This window comes from Odocoileus virginianus, chromosome 17 (assembly GCF_023699985.2).
Source record: "Odocoileus virginianus isolate 20LAN1187 ecotype Illinois chromosome 17, Ovbor_1.2, whole genome shotgun sequence".
Taxonomy (NCBI): Eukaryota; Metazoa; Chordata; class Mammalia; order Artiodactyla; family Cervidae; genus Odocoileus; species Odocoileus virginianus.
The window spans coordinates 19,010,216-19,029,600 of record NC_069690.1 but is presented as its reverse complement, the minus strand read 5'-3'; the positions used below and the strand labels follow the sequence as shown (position 1 = coordinate 19,029,600).

The 19,385-nt window shown below is 58.1% G+C and overlaps 2 protein-coding genes and 1 long non-coding RNA gene across 6 annotated transcripts; 1 reads left to right on the top strand and 2 right to left on the bottom strand.

Moving 5' to 3' along the window:
- Positions 1 to 2,529: 2,529 nt before the first annotated feature.
- Positions 2,530 to 8,609, bottom strand: TRAF4 (TNF receptor associated factor 4). The gene is made up of 7 exons (XM_020884732.2): positions 8,356 to 8,609; positions 5,340 to 5,391; positions 4,669 to 4,773; positions 4,439 to 4,600; positions 4,190 to 4,351; positions 3,920 to 4,075; positions 2,530 to 3,660 (listed from the first exon to the last, which is right to left on the bottom strand). Exons 1-7 carry the CDS (start codon positions 8,496 to 8,498, stop codon positions 3,028 to 3,030), a joined length of 1,413 nt encoding a protein of 470 aa, XP_020740391.1. The 5' UTR covers positions 8,499 to 8,609; the 3' UTR covers positions 2,530 to 3,027.
- Positions 7,232 to 9,181, top strand: LOC110131811 (uncharacterized). The gene is made up of 2 exons (XR_002312284.2): positions 7,232 to 8,047; positions 8,809 to 9,181. It is a non-coding gene; the product is annotated as an uncharacterized lncRNA (long non-coding RNA).
- A 2-nt stretch (positions 9,182 to 9,183) lies between these two features.
- On the bottom strand, positions 9,184 to 18,278 carry NEK8 (NIMA related kinase 8). Of its 4 annotated transcripts, none has more exons than XM_020884728.2 (15): positions 18,175 to 18,278; positions 15,505 to 15,710; positions 15,048 to 15,280; positions 14,680 to 14,811; positions 14,007 to 14,224; positions 13,772 to 13,851; positions 13,508 to 13,689; positions 13,262 to 13,412; positions 12,799 to 12,875; positions 12,345 to 12,462; positions 11,530 to 11,680; positions 11,073 to 11,236; positions 10,827 to 10,985; positions 10,485 to 10,643; positions 9,184 to 10,089 (listed from the first exon to the last, which is right to left on the bottom strand). In XM_020884728.2, exons 1-15 carry the CDS (start codon positions 18,219 to 18,221, stop codon positions 10,061 to 10,063), a joined length of 2,106 nt encoding a protein of 701 aa, XP_020740387.1. In that variant the 5' UTR covers positions 18,222 to 18,278; the 3' UTR covers positions 9,184 to 10,060. The 4 variants fall into 4 exon arrangements, with proteins under 4 accessions (XP_020740387.1, XP_070334864.1, XP_070334865.1 ...); XM_070478763.1 differs by having other exon boundaries at positions 14,016 to 14,224; XM_070478764.1 differs by having other exon boundaries at positions 15,505 to 15,685; positions 18,175 to 18,263.
- Between the last annotated feature and the right edge of the window lie 1,107 nt (positions 18,279 to 19,385).

Below are 19,385 nucleotides of genomic sequence, written 5' to 3'. Positions count from 1 at the left end.
TCTAGAGTATTTCTCCCAGTCAGAAGCCCTCCCAACCCATCACCCCAGGACAGGTGTGCTGAGTCAGCCCCCAGAGGGGGCGCCCGTCTGACGGGCCCTCCCCCCCAGGCAGGGCTGCAGGGGGCTTGTGGGACTTGGTGGTTAAGTGTCTGCCGCCTTTCACTGGAGGCCCCATTCAGTGAACTACTGTGTTCACTTCAGTCAGTCATTGAAAAATGGGGATCTGGTTTGTGAACAAGCCAACTGTAGACTGAATGTCCCTCTCCTCCCGCTTGAAAATCTTGGAATTTCCGAGGACCTCTGACAAGTGGTAATAAGTGGTGTAATAATCTGTAACCTGAAAAGTGGCCCTCTTGGCAATTTAAGTCTTAAAAGGTTGAGTACTGATTGGAGATATATTTTTTTGTCTCCAGGGGGGAAAAAATCCAAAACAGCTCTTTAGGTCTCCCCTTTCTGCTGAGTTTGGGTCTGGGCTAAGATGTGCCGGAGGGAAGGAAAGATCCCACAGGTTGTGGAACTCAGTGAGGGCGGAATCAGGTGGTTAATAGGTGGTTCTCACAACTGATGGAGTTGAAAGCACCCTGAATGCCCTTGTCTGTGGGCTGTTCTTTCTTGAAGGTGCTTTTTGCCTTTACTCCTCCTCCCATCCGTGTGAAAGAAAACTCTCTTGCACTTGTTAGATGAGACTTATAGTCAGCCTGGAGTAAGAAGGCTAAACAGAATAGACAGTTGAGCCTCACTGTGATGCAAAACCTGGCTTGAGTTCCAGGAGCAGTTAGGACCAGCCACAGAGGACGGGGTGAGCAGTATGGTGTGGGGTCAGCCAGAGGTACCACCCTATGCGAACTTACCACCTGCAGTGGGGCAGGGGCCCAGTGCTGCCAGCTGAGGGAGGGCTTGATCTGGGGAGGGGAGTCTGGCTTCTGCTGAAAGGCTAATGCAGAAGAGCTTCCACCTGTTGGCGCTGGAAACCCAGGTCTGTGCTTAAGTGAAGGCATTTCCTCTGCTAGAGCCCACGCTCTTTTACCAGCTTCCAGGCCTCACTATACCAAGACGGCTTAGCTCATGAAAGAGCCATGTTTCTCAGCAAAGCAGCCAGGGCTTCGTCTCTCCCTACATGAGTGAATTTGACCTTTTGAAGGCTAGGTTGGTTAGTTCCTCAGGCTTGCTGTCTTAGGCTTAGACCTTTCCTGTCACTTCTGAGAAGGGCTCTTCACCTGAGTCTCTGGCTGGGAAAGCAGAGGGCAAGCTACAGCCTTTGAAACTTCTCCTTCCCATACTCTGAGCCTGAACAGTATTTTCCATACACAGGTGGGGGGACTGAGCCTCCTTGCCCACCTTGCTGTAAACCTAAGGCCACTTAGGGCCAGGCAAGAGTAAGGTGCTTTATGCTGATGAGTTAATCTTTACAAATCTAGCAGGATTACTCTCATTTTACCAGTGAGAGTAAGGATGCTATGTAGCTAAGTAACTTGCCAAAAAGCAAGCATAGCAAAGATCCAAAACCAAATCTATTGCCAAAATTAAAGGAAGCTATTCTAGGGATTGCTGGAGCTTAAAACAGAATCCAGTAAGGGGAAGAAAAATCCAGGCCCTGCCCCCAAATAGCTGGAAGATCACTGAAATCAATTCAAATATGGATAATCACAGGCACCCTCTTTGAGGCCTGTATGAAAAGCAAGTATGGATGGGGAAATCCAAGTGCTTTGAACACCTCGAAGCCTTTGGAGTTAGGCTAACATTCACCAGGTGCTCACAGTCATCCCTCATTATCCACAGGGAATTGGTTTTAAGAATTCCCCAACTCATACCACAGATCACAGATGTTGAAGTCCTTGATAGAAAATAGCATAGTATTTGCATATAACCACACATTTTCTGTGTGGTTTAAGTAAGTAATAGATATGCTTTAAGTAATTATAGATTATAATATACAATGTAACACCATGTACATTTGCCCATGACTGGCCAGTAAGTTTTGTTCTATGTAACTTTCCCCCAGGTGTTTCCAGTTCACTCTTTCTTGATTGAATTCAAGGATGTGGAACCCACAAAGGACCTTGTGCTAGTATCTTGTGCTAGGTGGGAACTGGCACTGTCATCACAGTTCATGAAGGTCCTTTTATTAACTATTGCACTTGTGAAATAATGCACATAAAATGCTTAGCAGTGTCTGCCATATCAAAAGTACTCAATGAATGGTAGCTACTATCAGACCAAGGAACACCTGTCAAAGGACAGGTGTTTCGTGGGGTATGAATCAGGGACTATAGCCCTTATAACCCTGCACCTCCTTCATCGAACCACCAGAGGGCAGCAGCAGGCAACTCGTCCACACAAAGCCCCTTGCAGTCCCTCTGTCCTCCACCAGAGGGCGATCCATGAGCGCCATTGGAATCGGGTCAGAACGGTTGCAGGGTCCCTCCCCTCGCCCCGCCCCCCCCCACCTCCCTTGCGGTCCCTTGACTTCACCCTTGGGCCCAGCCTTCCAGGACCCTAAGCAACCCAGATGAGTCAGGTGGAACCAAGTTAATAAATACAATTCAGGATTTATTAAAAATCAGGGCTCCCTGCTGTGCCCTCCTGGCACTAAGTAAATAAATAACCAGAGGGGACACAGCTGGGGAAAGGATAAGAGAAATCAGATCTCAAGACAAGATTCTTTTAACTACCCCCTCAGTTTCCCACCTCCCCCTCCCCCCTATGGCTCTTGGGACATAGCACCAGCAGGCACCTCGGTCCGGGAAGAGTGTAGCCGGCACCAAGGCGTGTCTGCCCTGTCCAGGAGACAGGTCTGGGGCTCGCTCGTTTCCAAGCCCTTGATGACCCTAAGACCTGCTCTTCCCAGAGGTCAGGGCTGAAGCACCAATAGGAGGCACCTGAGGGTGGTGGGGAAGGAGGGAGGGGGAGCAGGGTACCAGAGCCTCGGCAGCAGCGGCTGTAAGGGGGTCCGGCCCCCTCTCCAGGCTCAGCCATGCCCGATGGAGGTCATTGCCCTCCCCCTTTCTTCTGCCGCTTGGCTTGCTCTCAGCTGAGGATCTTCCGGGGCAATTCAACAGAGGCACGGATGAAGACCGCATCATCCCGCACATAGTTTCGCTTGCGGATATCCTGGTGGGAGATGAACTTGGGGTAACCAAAGCCCAGAGAACTCTCATCCAGGGAGCCCCGCCAAGTGCCTGGTTTTTGGAAATTCTTCCAGTTTGGGTCAGGGTGAAAAGTCTCAGTGACATGCTGTGGCTTAGCCAGCCCAGGGTCACTCTGATCCAGTAGGGAGAAGGTCACGCGGCGGGCGAAGGGCCATTCGAGGAGATTGTCAAAGGCACCCGGCAGCACGCGAATGTAGAGCGAGAGGTGGGTGCCCTCACCGCTGCCATTGCCGTTGAGGAACGCAGACACCTGCAGCTTGTAGCCGTACTTGTGCGTGTAGAAGGCGGGACTGAAGCACTCGAGGTTGGGCTTGGCCTTGGCCTCCTGGAGCCGGCGCCCGTAGCTGCCAATCTTCCAGATGAGCACGCCATCACTGCCCACCGACAGCTCCTCCAGCTCTCTCCGCAGCTCCTGCAGCTCCTGCCGCTGCCGGCTCACCAGGGCACACATCATGGCCAGATGCGGCTTCACGCTCTCCTCCACGTGCCGTGCCATCGCCAGCTTAGGGCACTGTCGGCAAAGCCCCAGGCCATGGGGGAAAGAGAGGAGAGTGAGTAGGGGCGAGTCCAGGGGAGAGGGGAGGAGTGGATACAGGGCGGTGGGCACCGAGCCCTGAATGGGGAAGACAGGGCACGAGGATAAGGCTGGAGCCGGCCAGCAGAGGAAGGACTGGGCCTTCCGGGCAGCACAGCAGGGCCCACTCCGGCCCGAGGTCTGAGGTCTCAAGCACCAAGAAGGGAGCTGACGGGAAGGAGAAGAGGCATCTCACCCTGTGCTTGCAGCCGGAGTCTTTGAACGGGCACAGCACCAGGGCGGTGCTGCAGCTGTCCTTCAGGTGGCCCGGCAGGTCCTCCCGAGCCACGGTGCCCACGCCACACTGGTTGGGGCACGGCACAGGCAGCCTCGGGCACTGGTACTGGTGACTCTAGGGCCGCAGAGGCAGAGCGGAGCAGTCAGCGGCCCGACGCCCTGCCCCCGGCCCCGCAGCCCCGGAGCAGCTGGAGAGCCCCTCCAGCTCTGGGCTCAGGAAGGGCCTCACCTGGATGGTGTCGAAGACGAACTCCTTGGTGCAGTAAGTGCAAGGCTGGGTGCGCTTGGGGCACTCGGAGGTGGCATGCTGGGTCAGCAGCCGCCGCATCATGCGGGCACCACACTTGTTCTCACAGTACACGCTCTCCTGCGGGCACACGCCCTCGTGGCTCTGTGGAAGCGCGGGGGCGGGGGGCCGCACTGAGTCTTCAGGGCTCCTCGGACCGGGCGCCCCTCCGCCCCCCGGGGCCCCACCCACCTCGAAGGCCTCCCCGCTGAAGTCGCAGCCGCAGAACTCGCACTTGAGCCGCCGCTTGGGGCAGTCGTGCTGCAGATGCGCAGGCAGGTCGCGGCGGCTCAGCTTGGCCGGGCAGCGGTTGGGGCAGGGCACCACGTTGAAGCTGCAGGTACTCAGGTGGCCCTGGGGGAGGGGTTGAGTTAGTGCCTGCCTGGGGGGCGGGCGTCCCGCTCCCCCGGGCAGAGGCTCACCTGCAGGTGCCGAAGGGGGCCATTCCAGCGGCAGCCCTCCTCGCTATGGATGCAGCGAATGGACAGGCCCAATACCTGCACCTCCAGCTCTGGGTCCGGGTAGATCTGGGGTCATGCGGAGCAGTGATCACGGACAGTGCCTGCGACAGTCCCCAGTTCCTGCCCTCACCCCCCCCCCCCCCCCCAATAGGCTTGCAGGCTTCCTCAGAGCCAGGAACATCCTCTCTCCCGCTAAACTCCCCTCGGAGCCCAGAGGGCAGCAGGTGGCATCTGCTCCAACCCCATATTCCGGGGTCCCCAATTCGCTGACACACGGGGGTAGCAGCCAACCAGCCTGCCCAGCCCCTGGAGTCCCCCACACCATCCGCTTCCTTCCCCATGGTAGAGGGGTCCTAGCCCTCAGCCACAGGTCTGGCCAGCCACCCAAAGGGGAGGGGAACACTTTTGGTGGACACAGAGAAGCTCTGTGCACCCCCACAGGCTGGGCATTGTGCCCGCCCTCCAGGGCAAACACGGGCCTCATTTGCAAACTGGCCTGGTAGGAGGGAACAGGCCACCTTTGTAGGGGCGCACAACACTGGGTTGACATTGGCCCCGAGCCCACAGCTGCAGCGGCAGCTCCAGCCTCCAACAAGGGCGGCAAGAGCCTGTACCTGGCACGGTGAACTCACCTTGGCATAGTCCAGAGGAAGCTGGTCCTCCGGGCACTTGAAGACTCCTTCACTGTGGTGGAGGGGCGGGGGGGGGACAGGGTCACAGAGCTGAAGGGGAGACCCCGGGGCCCCACCCCGTCAGCCAGAACAGCCTCCCTGTCACCAGATGGGTTCCCAGGCAGCCTCACCGGAGAGGGCAAGTAGAGGCCTGAGGGTACCCACTTCTCCAGGACCCCTGGAAGAGCCCGGCTCCTGTCCCGGGGAGGGAGGATCTGGGCCCAGTGGAGGCAGAGGCAGCTGCCTCAGGCAGCATTTGGCCAACAGGTGGCAGCTGGCACCCCTCCCCCCAGGACGGCAGCTGGACTGGGAAAGGCACAGAGGCTGCCCAGCCACCCAGTCCCCCAGGCTGGTGTTCACTGGCTGGGCTGGAAGCTCACAGAGGAGGGTGAGATGGGCTGAGATTAAGTGCCAGGGCTGCCCAGTCCCCATGAGGGTGCCCAGCCCACAACCCAGAGCAAAGGCCAGCTTGGGGCCACCTTACCCCACCTCCCCCTCCTCCTAGGTGGGTGTGTCTTCTAAAGCAAAGAGGAGGCTGCTCCAAGGTCCTGTGTTTACACTCCCACCCCATTCTCACCACCTGCCTGAGAAGGGGCTCAGTCTCCCCATTTGGCAGATGAAAGAACTGGGGCTCCCAGGTGAACTGGATACGCCTGCCTGATTCCACAGCTTGGTTTCTACCACCTTGTACACAGAAGAGAGGCTAGTCCTGGAAAAACTGGCCAGGCAAGCACAGCCAAGATTCTGCTCACTGCACAGCAGGCATCCGAAGCCTGCTGACCCTGCCCGCTGCCCTCGGGTCCTTCACCATCCCCACACCAGGCCGTCAGCACTCCAGGAACCTGTGGCATGCCTCCTCCTGCCAGCATGGCCTTGCTGACCCCAGCCAGGACCAGTCACTGCTGCCTGGCGCAGCCTAGGCAGGGCAAAGGCTCACTCAGCAGGACTGAAGGCCCTCAGGCCTGGCATTTCTGGCAACTCTGAGTCAGGTAGGTAGGTGGGAGGCAGGCCAGGACGAAGGTGGAAGCAGAGGCTATACGGCGCCCCTGTCCAGGATGGCACTTGGCAGGCCGCAGGCAGTCTGTGCTCCCCGTGGTCAAAGGATTTCTAGCACCCATCTCCTCCCCCTGATCCCACGACTACTACTGGCCATGCTGCCAATACCCAGACGAATACATGCCCAGGCACTGAGGAGGTGTGCCCGTGCCCACGGGGCAACCGGCCTTCCTGGACCAACCTGAGTAATAGCCCTGGCAAGAGCCGGGGACGAGGGGTGGGCCTGGGGGAGGGGGGGGTCAGCTTGGCTGCTTCAGGAATGTGCTGACTTGGCGGTTCTGGAGTCAGGGAGGGGGGCTGAGGCAAGTCCCCAGGCTTCAGGCAGAAGATTAGCCTGGGCAGCTTGGGGCCCAGCCAGAACAAAGGTTCCCCCAGGACGGCGGACACCCTAGCTGTTAGGGTGGGCGGAGCAGCGCCCTTCCCTCCCCGGGCCTCAGAGTGAGCCGCGGGGTGGGGGCAGGCCGGGGCCGAGCGCTCCAGGCTGTGCAGCGGAGGCCCAGGCCCAGGGGAGAAGACAGGATGGGGGAGGGGGCTGGGGGAGAGGAAGAGGGGATTTCCGGGAGGGGGAGGGGTAGAAGCCGCCGAGAGGGGCAGAAAGGAGGGAAACCAGCCTGACAGCCCCCTCCCCCGATCCTCCCTCGAGGCAGGCAGGGTGGGTCAGCTGAAGAGGGGGGGAGGCTCAGCTGGCCTCATCTGGAAACCAGAGGGCCGGGGAGGGCACGGAAGAAGACAATGGGGCTGTGTGTCGGTAGGAGAGCGTGTGTACACGGACGGGAGGAGGGAGGAGGGGAGGGAAGAGGAGGAGGGGGCCCGCACCGAGGCTCGAGCAGGAGCATATGTGAGGGCAGGACCGGTCCAGGCTGCGGGGAACACAGCAAAACAAAGGGGCCTGCGAAGATCGCAGGGCTAGGGGCCGCGGAGGACGGAGGCAGGGGACCTTTCAGGCACGAGCCCCGGAGGTGCTCTCGCAGCCTGGGCCCCGCGAACCCTCAGCACACAGCCTCCTGACACACGGCAGCGGCTAGCCCACCTTCCCCGCGGCTCTCGGCGGACGACCCCAAGATCCGGGGCTCCCTCTTCCGGCCTCCCCACGCCCCGGACAGTGCAGTTCCCAGCGAGGGCTGGAGACTCAGGACAGCTCAGGGCGCCCAGAAATCGATGGAGCCCTAAGAGCCGAGGGACGGATAAACAGGGGCGGGAAACGGCGGGGTGCGGGCCCCTCCCTAACGATCTAGACCATCCGCGGTATCCAAGACCCCCAGAGGCGGGGAGGGGCACCCAACAACGGACTCCTGCTTCACTGAAGATCGGGGCGTCACAGTCCTCCCCGTATCGTTCGAGCACAAACCGCCCGCGCTGACACCCCCACCCCGCCGTTAGATAGTTGTGCGCCTGTAGGTAGGTGCGCGACCCGTGGGCAAGTCGCAGTCTTTCTTTGAATCTGTGAAATGGGAGAACAATAGCAATGTTCCTTCTGGGAACATTGGAAAGAAGAGAAGGGCTTAGATGGGTGAAAACTCCGGAGGCTTAAGGCGCCGCGCGGGACAGAGGGTTTTGTCCTCCTCTTCCCAGAAGGATTCAAAGTTCAAGGCCGAGGCCGCTCTGGCTCGCAGGTGAGGGGGAAGGGCCGGTCGCAGGTCAGGAAGGGCGTCCTTTCCCACCTCCACCCCGCGGGAAGGCACAGGATTCGTCCCACCGGGCACGTGGCACGCGGGACCCTACGGATTCGTGAGTGGGGGGGTGGCCCTCCCTAGGGGGCGTGACGTCACCGCAGCCCCGTGACGTCACGGCGGGCACCCCTGAGGTCACCGGGACGCGGCACAGACAAAGAGCAGGCGTGCTCCCGGCCCCGGCCCTCCCGGGGCAGCGTCTCCCGTCCCCCCCGGCCGGCCGGCCCCGCTCCCCCCGTCCCGGGCCGCACCTGAGGAACTCCTGCAGGCAGGTGTCGCAGAAGCGGTGGCCGCAGGTAGAAACCTGCACGGGCTCGCGCATGGGCTTCCCGCACAGCGGGCAGAGCAGCCGCCGCTTGGGCTTCTCCAGGAACTTGTAGTCGAAGCCGGGCATGGCGGGCGGGCACGGGCGAGCGGGGCCGGGTGCGCTAAGGCCCCACAGCCCGTGCCTCGCTCCGGCCGCGCTCCCGGCTCCGGGCGGCGCCGACTGGCGGCCGGGGCCCGCTCGCAGCCCCTGAGCCCGCCCGCCGGAAGAGGGGGCGGGGCCGCGCCCGCGCGGTCCTAGCGCCCGCTCCGCCGCGCTCCCCACCCACCCTGCCGGCCGGCGGCTTCGGGGTCGGCGCTCTGCCAGACTCAACACCGCCGAGGAACAGGGGTTCCCCCTTCCCCTCGGGAAGAAAAACCGAGGCCCCGCTTCTTTCCAGGGCTCGGGAGGTCGGAAGGAGCTCGGACGCTGGATGGGGCGGAGGGCCTCGGGGGACCGGCCGGGCCGCGCCGCAAAGATTCGCTTCTCCGGAGTCAACAGCTCGGTCTCGGGGGCCACGTGTCGCTCAGGGGCCCGCGGCTCCAGCCTCCAGGTGCTAGGCAGCTGAAGCATAGCAACCAGATCCGGGGAGTCCAGCTGGGCGGGGAGGCCGGGCTGGGCCCCGGGCCAGAGGAACCTCGGCCCCAGCCTCAGGCTGCGCCCACATTCCTCCCTGGACCGCGGCTCTGCTGCCCAGATCAAGCCCAGCCCAGCCCAGCCCAGCCCTGGGGTGGCCGCCCCCACCCCTGAAGAGACCACACTCTAGGCAGGCAGCTGGTTTTTTCTTTTTTATTGACGCGCTACCCTCCCAGTCATCTGTGAAGCTAGTCTGGTCCAGCCAGCTACCCCTTCTCCCAACCTGCTCTGGGGGAATGGCATGGAGTGAGGGGCCACCTTCTGAGTGTACTGCAGCCTATGCACCCCCGCAGGGGAAGGGAGGCACTCAAAAACTATGTAAACCCCTGCCTCTGGATATAGGAGTGGGGACAGGCGGCAGCACTCCTGGGACCTCCCTGCCCCAGGCGATGCAGGGGCTAGGTCGCTGGAATGGCCAGTTCAGGCAGGCCCCAGCTTGCCCTACTCCAAAGCACCGCGCTGCTCTCCCAGTAGACACCAGGGACTTATTTGCTAACTGGGGGAAGGGGCAGGGTCTCGGTGGAGCCACACAGCCGCCTCCAGCCTTTTTCTGCAGAGGTTCCGGAGACCACCCTGCTTCCAAAAGTTACTATGGCCTCCAACTCTAGCCAGGCTGAACCCTGGGGACATTAACTAAAGATAAGAAGGGGTGGGGAGGGGAAACTAGGATGTTGGGGGAATTGAGTGAGTTGTTTTACATTTGTTGTTGTCTAGTCGCTAAGTCGTGTCCCAATTCTTTGTGACCCCATGGACTGTAGCCCTGTAGGAGCTCGCCAGGCTCCTCTGTCCCGCGGCAAGAATACTGGAGTGGGTTGCCATTTTCTACTCCAGACCTCCTCAACCCAGGGATCGAACTGAGCCACCAGGGAAGCCCATATCCAGAGCCGAAAGCAGAGCAGGGGTTTTACTGGTCCTTATACCCCATTGATGATACAATCCAGTGTGGCGCCTGCACTTTTCAAGAACATTCACAGGAGAAGCAATATCAGGGTAGCCCGGCAGTGTATCCAGGTGTGTCAAGGGGGGACTGGCTCATCCGTGACCGCTGGGGAGTACAAAAGAGAAATCCCTGCAGCCTCCCAGAGAGCAGTGCCTCCAGCAAGCCTCAGCTCCCTCCACTCTCTCCCACACAGGGCCCTGGACTCTGGATCCTGCCAGGCCCGGAAACAGAGGTTCAAACAGAAACTGGACTTGAGGGCTGGAGGAGAAAGAATGCATTCGATCCCCAGGGAGCAGAGGGGGCAGCCCTTCAGTGAGGCCCAAGAACTGCTTACTCTTGCCCGCCCTGGGAGCTCACTTTGGCCTTGCAGCTTCTGCTTTCATTTATCTGGGAGCTGAAGATGCTTTTAGCAATTTGGGGTGTGACCGCTGGGGATGCGAGTATGGGCAGGAGCCAGCTGGGTTAACCCTTGTGTGGGTGAGGGTGAAGTTATAACTCACGGCGGATAGCCAGGAGAGTGTTGCCATGGCAACAGGACACGGAGGTCACCGTGTAGGGGTGGGTCTCATCCAGCTGCACTGGCCTAGGGAGTGCGGCGTCCTCATCTCTCCTTCCCAGGCGACCTCGGGCCCCTTTGCCCCAGGAGTACACTTCACCTTCTGCCAAAGAGAATCCCAAGAAAAGCAATGGGACAAGGACAGAGTTTAGCAAGCAGCTAGCCTCCTAGATTGCCCTACTGGTCCCCACATGGGGTTGCTGAGTTCAGCAGCCCTGAGCATAACCCCCCACTGCCCAAGGGTCTGCCAACACCCCCACCTATCCCCATAATGTTCATTAATCACCTGCCCCAATGGCGACAGTGAAGGCATCCCCACAGGCCACCATTGCTATCTTGATGCCCTGGAGGCCCTGGACTTGACAGGGTGCCCGGCTGACCCGGCGAGCGTTGGTACCCAGCTGCCCATGCTGATTGCTGCCGAAAGTGTAGCAGTCACCAGAGGCTGTAGAAGAAGAGAGGTAAGGAAGAAAAGGGCCCAAGGAAGCCAAGATAATCTGCCTTTGGCCTATGGTGTCCAGGTCCTACTTACCAGTTACAGCAGCTGAATGAGCAGTGCCCAAGTCCACACTCAGCAGGGGCTCCCGGTCCAGGGGCGCAGAACCTAGTGGAGTGAAGTTCAGGGCCTCCTCCACTTGCTGGTGTGGGGCAGGTTCCTCCCCTAGGGAGAGGTGGTCCAGGCCCAGCTTGTTGAACCTGAGGACAGAGCCAGGAGCCAGTTCAACTGACACACTTTAGATAGACTGTCCTCCCCCTCACCTATCTGGGCAGGAGCTGGTGCACCAGGGGACAGGCCCTACCCTGGGCTGAACTCACAGCAGGTTGGGTTGAACAGGTCCCACCCTGGGTTGGACTTAAGCCCTCCTCACTTCTAATCCTTGGTGGGAGGTAGGCAGTGACAGATGGAACACTGGCAGCTAAGAGGGGTGGGGGGCGTGGGGGGAGGCTAGCCATCATAGCGCACCTAGGTACCTGCTGCTCCCATTTACCTGTTGCTCCCACAGGCCAGGGCTCGGCCAGGCACTGTGAGGATCATGGAGGAGTCAATGCCACATATGACCCTCTGGGCTTCCTGTCCCGGGGGCATGGGCACCTGCTGCGGGCAGCTATGGGACTCCCTAGTGCCTAGTCCCAGTCGACCTGTAAGGAGAAATCAGGACTGGGCTCATCTGAGCTTTAGGACTGATGATACTAGGATAAAGAGGGCCCATGGAGAGGAGGTGATGGCATGAATGAAGGCTCTTCCCCAGACTGAAATGCCCATCCTTGGTCCCTCTGTGGGTCAAAATCCTATTCCTCCTTTAAGGCCCTGTTCAGATGCCATATCTGTCTTCTCCGAGTGGAGCCTCTTGCCATTCCTTGGGTTCCCACACCTCTGGACCTTGGGGGGAGTCCTGTGGCTGTCTGTCCTCTATCATGCTGGAGATACATCCCCTGTGATCCTCCTCCACTTAGACTGAGTCCCCTAGGAGGACAGGGACCCCATCTAAGTCTCTAGTTTCAATGCCCAGCCTGATGCCTGACCCAGAGAGGACCACAACAAATATGGCTGGAGAAATGAAGTCTCTCTCATGACATCATGAGTGCCCGAAGGAATCGACATCTTATTCATCTTGTCCAGCACTCTGGACAAGGTGGGTGCATAGTGGGTGCACAATGAAAGTTTGTGGAGTGAACAAATGAATTGGAGAGAAAAGAAGGGCAAGAGAATAGGCCATGAGATAGAAGATGACTATGAAGGGGGTTCATGGCTATGAAACCATAGCTGGGGGGTTCCAAAGGCTGGAACAGAGTGAAAACTTACCACCATCTCCACGGCCCCAAGCAAATAGTTCTCGCTCAGTGGACAAGGCCAGCACATGAGAGGCCCCACAAGCCACCTGCACCATCTCATAGCCCAGCAGAGCCTCCACGATGGTGGGCTAGAGACAGAGAGAGAGAGAGAAAGCAAGGGCAGACTGGGCAAGGGGCCTGGTTAGCCACCAGGCCTCAGCATTTCCTGTAAGGATGAAGTTGGAAGTTGCAAGGTCTCATGAGGTGGCTGTCTCTTTAACTACCCCCCACATGTACTGCACCTGCTGGGGAAGCCTGCTCTTTCTGTACTTCCCCAGACGTTGCCCAGAACAGGTGCAGCCTGGAAGCTACTGGGACTGTGGTTGCTGGGGATTCCCCTTCCCCCAACCTGGGCGTCAGCTCTCAGATGTGGGCTCCTTGCCATGTCCCCACTTCCTCCTCCCCAGGGTGCAGGCAGAACCCACCTGGCTGATGTCATTGAGGCCTCCATGGCCTAGGCACCCGTTGCTGCCACTGCCAAAGGTCATGATGATGCCTCGGTCTGGGGAAGGGGGCAGTGAGGGAAAGGAGACAGTTTAAGCTGTTCTTCCAGACAGACCAGTGCAACCTTGGATTAGAGGAGCGAGAAAAAGTTAGTTGGCAGCTAGGGCTGGAAGAACGGGGTGAGGGGAGTCAAGGACAGGGTTCTTTCTTCCCCAAGTGTGTGACTCTGGACAAGTGGCAGTGTCTGAGCCTTAGTTTCCAGATCTGGCAAATGGGAATCTAACTGCCTTGCCAGGTCCGCTGGGAAGGTTAAGGGAGATTTGTAAGTAAAGCACCTCCTGGAAGATAAAAGCGTGATTAGCAAATGACAGGCAACTGATGGAAATTGCTCTGGGGGCCTTCTTAAAGCCGAGTCCCCACAGGGGAGGGCCCTGACCGGCTCACCAGTCAGGCAGGCGGTGAAGAGGTCCCCACAGGCCACGTGCTTGATAGTCACACCCGACTGACCCTCCAGGAAACGGGAGACGAACTGGGGCTGCTGCTGCTCCACCGCCCCCGGCAGGAGGGTGCCACCTCCAGCGCCAAGGGGCGGGGCCTGAGAGGGGATGGGGAGGGCGTGGGCGGGGCCTGAGCGCTCAGCTCTGGACCACGCTCCGCCTCGGTTCTGACCCACCCCTGCTGGCTGCTCACCTCCCAAAGGATGAGGCGCCCGGAGCGAGTGACGCCGGCCTTCTGCGTGCGCCCGGCTGCCACCTGGACCACCTCCGTGTTGAGCATAGGCAGCCGGAGCGGCGCGCTGAGCCCGCCGCCCCACGTGTACACCGACGACAGCGGCGGCGGGATGGCCGGCCGTGCTGGTCCCCGGGGGACGCCTGCGGGGACAGCTCATCAGGCCCGTTACATAGGTGCGAACGCTGCATGGACCCTGGCGGTCGCCCCGCCCGCCCGACTTACCTCTGCACCGGGCGCTGGTGGTCCTGCTTCCTGTAGTGCCCGGGGCCATGGGTGGCCCAGCGGCCAAGGGCTTCTCTGCCCTGCGGGACAGATGCGGTGGGCGTCAGGACAAGGACCCTCCCTGACGATTCCACACTAAGGCAGAGAGGACTGGCCCAGAGCACCCCTCTGCCCCAGACCTCCCCTGGGTGCCCCCCAACCCCGGCTTCCCAGGGCCCCCTCCTGCCCTCCTCACTGCACCGGCCTCCGCATGCGGACACTGCCCAGGTCTGTGTGCAGGTTGAGGAGCGCCCGGATGCAGAGGGGCTGCGCCATGATGTGGCTGAGCGGCGGCCGCTGGGCGGGCTCCAGGCTGAGCAGACTCAGAACCAGCTGGCGCAGCTCTGGGCTGTACCGGTCAGAGATGGGCGCGAAGGTACCGCTCATGATCTTCAGTACCAGCGCTGGAAGGTTCTGTGAAGGTAGCGGAGCCTCAGCCAGGCTCTTAAATCAGCAGCACCCCCAGCTCCAGCCCCTAGCCTGGTGGGGTGGTCGCAGCCCTGCACTCACTTGGAAGCCTTGGGTGTCTTAATGGGACTCCTAGGAGGATAGGTGAACCAAACCCGGCTTTCAAGAACCTCTGATAGGGGAGCTGCAGCCCTGTCCGTTGGCTGCCTATTGGGGAAAACTCAAGTCCTGCCCTTAGGAGAGTCCCTAATCTGATGGGAGAGTCCTATCCTCAGGAGTCTCCAGTTTAAGGGAGGACACATGCCCTAACCTCAGGAACCCACGGTGTGAGGGGACGTGCAACCCTGGCTGGGGGTAATCCACCAGCTGGAAGAGAGAGATATAATGGTGCTTGGGGCCAGGGACTTCAGGAGACAGAGGGAGGGATTTCCCAGCTGTTCCCCTTCGGGGGACTTACTCACCGCAGCCTCGAAGGCCCTCTTGAGGCTGGCCAGCTCATATAGGACACAGCCCAGGGCCCAGATGTCACTCTTCTGGTTGTAGGGCTTGCCCTCACACAGTTCAGGGGAAATGTAGCAGGGAGTACCCACCACCTGCAGGAGGGGAGCTGCTATTACAGCCGGGGCGGGAGGACCAAGGCTCTGGCCCCAAAGCCCACTTGGAGACAGCATCCCTTCAAAGCAGGCCAAAGTGTTTCCTCTTGCGGGACCACCCAGCCAGGGACCCAAGGGCCGAGGTCTTGGGGATGCAGGGATGGAGACAGAGATGCCAAGTAGACCTGGCCTCCCAAAACCTCCAGCACCCTTGAGGGCCCCTCCGCCCCAGGCACCGTGTAGGCCTTGCTCTTGCTGCTAAGGATCTTGGAGATGCCAAAGTCGCCGATCTTGACGACCATGCGGTGTTTATCGAGAAGGATGTTTTGGGTTTTGAGGTCCCGGTGCAGGATGAGGTGGCTGTGGACGTGCTGCAGTGCCAGCAGGATCTGCACAAAGAAGTGCAGGATGGTGTCCTCCTCCAGCAGGGAGTTACAGCGCTTCTGGATGAACTCGGCCAGGGTTCCGCCTGCAGCCACAGGAAGCTCGTCAAGACCGAGGCTTCTCTGTGCTCGAGCCTTCCCCTTTATGAAACTGAAGGCCCAGACAGGGCAAGGAAGCTCTGCCAGTATCACACTCCTGGGGTCAGAACTCTATATACCTCGGACCCTCAGCCAAGCCCACTCCAAAGAGGGAATCGGGGTTGTCCCAGTGGCGAGAGGCCCTCAGGCCAATGCAAGAAGGCTGTCCCACCTGGTGCGTACTCCATGGCGATCATGAGAGCCTTGTCCTCCAGGAAGTTCTCGTAGTACTCAATGACGTTGGGATGGTTGAGCAGCTTGAGGACCTGGCACTCGTTCTGGGCTGCCTGCCGCTCTTCCTTGGTCATCTGCTCCACAGGGATCTGCTTGATGATCACCAGCTTCTGGTCAGCCTTGCGCAAGCACAGATGAACAATCCTGAGGACATGGAATACAGGAGTAGGGACTGAGCCTCCAGCCATGTATCAAGCAGGTCAGACTGGTGACTGGATGTTTCTTAGGACGGGGGAATAAGCACCTACACTAAGAAGTCATCTAAGTAAGTGCACAGAACATGAGTGAGGAGTAGGGAGAACAGACCACAAACTGTGCGAGACCTTTGGCAAGTCTTTAAACTTATCCGGGCCTCAGTTTCACCATAGGCTCCAAGACGTAAAGTTAGTCCTGGGCTCAGTAAGTCCCCGGGCCTCAGTTTCACCATAGGCTCCAAGACGTAAAGTTAGTCCTGGGCTCAGTAAGTCCCCGGGCCTCAGTTTCACCATAGGCTCCAAGACGTAGAGTTAGTCCTGGGCTCAGTAAGTCCCCGGGCCTCAGTTTCACCATAGGCTCCAAGACGTAGAGTTAGTCCTGGGCTCAGTAAGTCCCCGGGCCTCAGTTTCACCATAGGCTCCAAGACGTAGAGTTAGTCCTGGGCTCAGTAAGTCCCCGGGCCTCAGTTTCACCATAGGCTCCAAGACGTAGAGTTAGTCCTGGGCTCAGTAAGTCCCCGGGCCTCAGTTTCACCATAGGCTCCAAGACGTAGAGTTAGTCCTGGGCTCAGTAAGTCCCCGGGCCTCAGTTTCACCATAGGCTCCAAGACGTAGAGTTAGTCCTGGGCTCAGTAAGTCCCCGGGCCTCAGTTTCACCATAGGCTCCAAGACGTAGAGTTAGTCCTGGGCTCAGTAAGTCCCCGGGCCTCAGTTTCACCATAGGCTCCAAGACGTAGAGTTAGTCCTGGGCTCAGTAAGTCCCCGGGCCTCAGTTTCACCATAGGCTCCAAGACGTAGAGTTAGTCCTGGGCTCAGTAAGTCCCCGGGCCTCAGTTTCACCATAGGCTCCAAGACGTAGAGTTAGTCCTGGGCTCAGTAAGTCCCCGGGCCTCAGTTTCACCATAGGCTCCAAGACGTAGAGTTAGTCCTGGGCTCAGTAAGTCCCCGGGACTCAGTTTCACCATAGGCTCCAAGACGTAAAGTTAGTCCTGGGCTCAGTAAGTCCCCACAGATTCTGGAGTTAACTGCCTGGGTTCAAATCTTGGCTCCTCCTCTTACAAGTTATCTGGTCTTAAATTACGTGACATCAGGTTCTGGAAAAAATAGGGTCGATCTCACAAGGTAGTTGAGAAGTTCAAATAAGAAAATGCAAGTTCTGCACTTAGCACACTACCTGGCACATCAAAAATACTCAATCAGCAGGAGCCATTCATTATATTATTTTCTTCCAACTCTGTAGTCAGTGTTCATAAAAGCAGGGTTTTGTTCTTTCTCCTTCACCACTATAGCCCCAGTGCATAGCCTAGTGCTACCCCAGCACTTAGAAAGAGCTCTACAAGTATCTGCTGAATGAAGGATTCTCTAAGTATCAAATGTCTATCTCCAGCTCAGACTTCTCCTCTGAGCCTCAGACTTACATTTTCAACTACCTGTTTTGTATCTCTCCTTGAATGGCCCACAAGCATTCTAAAATGTAACAAACACAAAACTCTTGATCCCTGACCTTTCCTTCCTCAGTTCCTCCTGTTTCAGTAAATGATACCACCATCCACTAGTTATTAAAGTCAGACACCTGAAAATCATGCCAGAATTTTTCTTCCATTTCACACTAACATATCTGTAAACCCTGTTTCTACTACCTCCAAAATATTGTGAGCCTGGCGGGACACAGTCCATGGGGTCACACACGGTGGAACACGACTAAAGTGACTTAGCATGCACGCACACACACAAGGCCATAATCTGGTTCCCGCCCTCTGTGACAATCACATTTTATTCCATTCTTTACTTTGCCCATTACATTCCAATGACATTAGTCTTCTTCTCAGTTCCTTGAATACTCTGAATTCTTTCCCACGTGAGGACGTTAGCAAAAGCTGTTTCCTTCGCTTGAGAAACTTTGCTTTTTTCACTACGTATCGGTTCTCATTCCTCAAGTCTTGATTTTAAATTTCACCTCTCAGAGAACTTTTCCTTAACCATCCCAAATGAACACTCCCTCGTGTTGTACTCTATTCTGTCTGTTAATCACTGCTTTAACAACGTCCTGTTTATAGTATAATTTTCAGGTAGTCTGTAAGCTCCAAGAGGGAGAAGACCACGCCTGTTTTGGTCTTAACTGTATACACATCACCGAAAGCCTGACGACTATAGCAGCCGCTCAGCATTTGTTGAATGAAAGAGTCAGGATTAAAGAACAAACTGCGGGGGGCCGCGAAGGCCGGCCGGGGGCGTGACCTCCTTGGAGGCGGAGTTTCCCAAGCAGGACTAGAACCGGAAGCCTGGGAGGGGCTTCCCGGAGTGGGCGCTCACGCCTCGGGGCGGGGCTACATGGGCGGCTATTTTGAGGTCAGAATTGGGGGGCTGATTTTCCCTCTCCCCAAGCGCTTTCCTCCCCCAGAGCCCTGGCTCACCCGAAGGCACCTCTGCCCACCACTCGGATCCGCTCGTACTTCTCCATCTCATTTCTCCGAGTCACATTTCCGGAACCCCCAAACCCAAAGGCAGCGCGTGCGCGGACCCGCCCTCTCCAGAACCACGCCCACTGCCATTCAAGATAATTACGGGGAGGAGCTAGTGGAGTTAGGTGTTGGTTCAGCCTCTTATTTGTCTCTGCTCACTTGCACACTTTCTGTATTTCGGATCCGCAGTCGGCCTTCTAGGGTCCAAGGAATAGGGCGATATGCCATTTCTTGGCACGCCCCGCAAAGGTCAGCACTGTACCAGCCACTGCCTACACACGTGGCCGCATCCGGCCCTTGCAGTTCTTCCTTAGACCGGAGGGGTTCCCCGCGCAGGTCAAGAGAGGGTGGGAAGAAAGGACGGATCTCTCTCTGCCCCACTCTTTGTCCACTAATCATGCTGTTTTCTTTCTTTTTTAAAAATCACAATGTTTTCAAAGTACAGGGAAGATTCTCATTAGCACGCAGACGATCAACTACCAAAACTGAACCGAGTCAGCGCTCTCGGTCTGTGGGCAGGGTGCAAGGCTAGTTTCGTGTTTGCCTAGGGTGGGACCGGGGAAACCCTGAGCTGTGTAAGTTGATTCACCTAGGGAGGACGTGACACGGTTTCCGGGCTGTCCCGACTGGTGAGCTCTGAGCTCGTCAACACTCTCAACTCCCCAGAGCACAGTACAACGTTTGCCGCTGCAGCAATCTGACTTCAACACTTTACTAGAGAGGACCTCCTCGGGAGAAGATGGGAGGGAAGTGGACTGCTACCTGAAAGAATCGGGAAGAGGGAGAATGAGTCGTTCAGCTGATATGAGTTCAAGGGTTCTGCCCAGAGGTAGGGGGGCTGGTTTGTACACTTGTTTAAGATCTTGATCAGAAGTGTGTTTAATTTCAGGTCTCTCCCTGGCGCCTCCTGCTCTTCACGAGCTCCATAGCTCCATAAAAGCTCAGTTAAGGAAGCAGGAAGGATGGTGATGAGCTAAGGGACAGCGTCCCTATTTCTGAGTGGGCGAGGAATGTGAGAAAAGGGGTATTTATCTTCAGCTCCTACTCTGCCCCTTGAAAGGGTGCCCAAACTTATCCACGCGGATGACCACTAGAAGGACCCCTCATGAGGAACACCCCCCCCCCCCCCCCCGCCCCAAACCTCTGGCTCAGGCCGGTGTGGC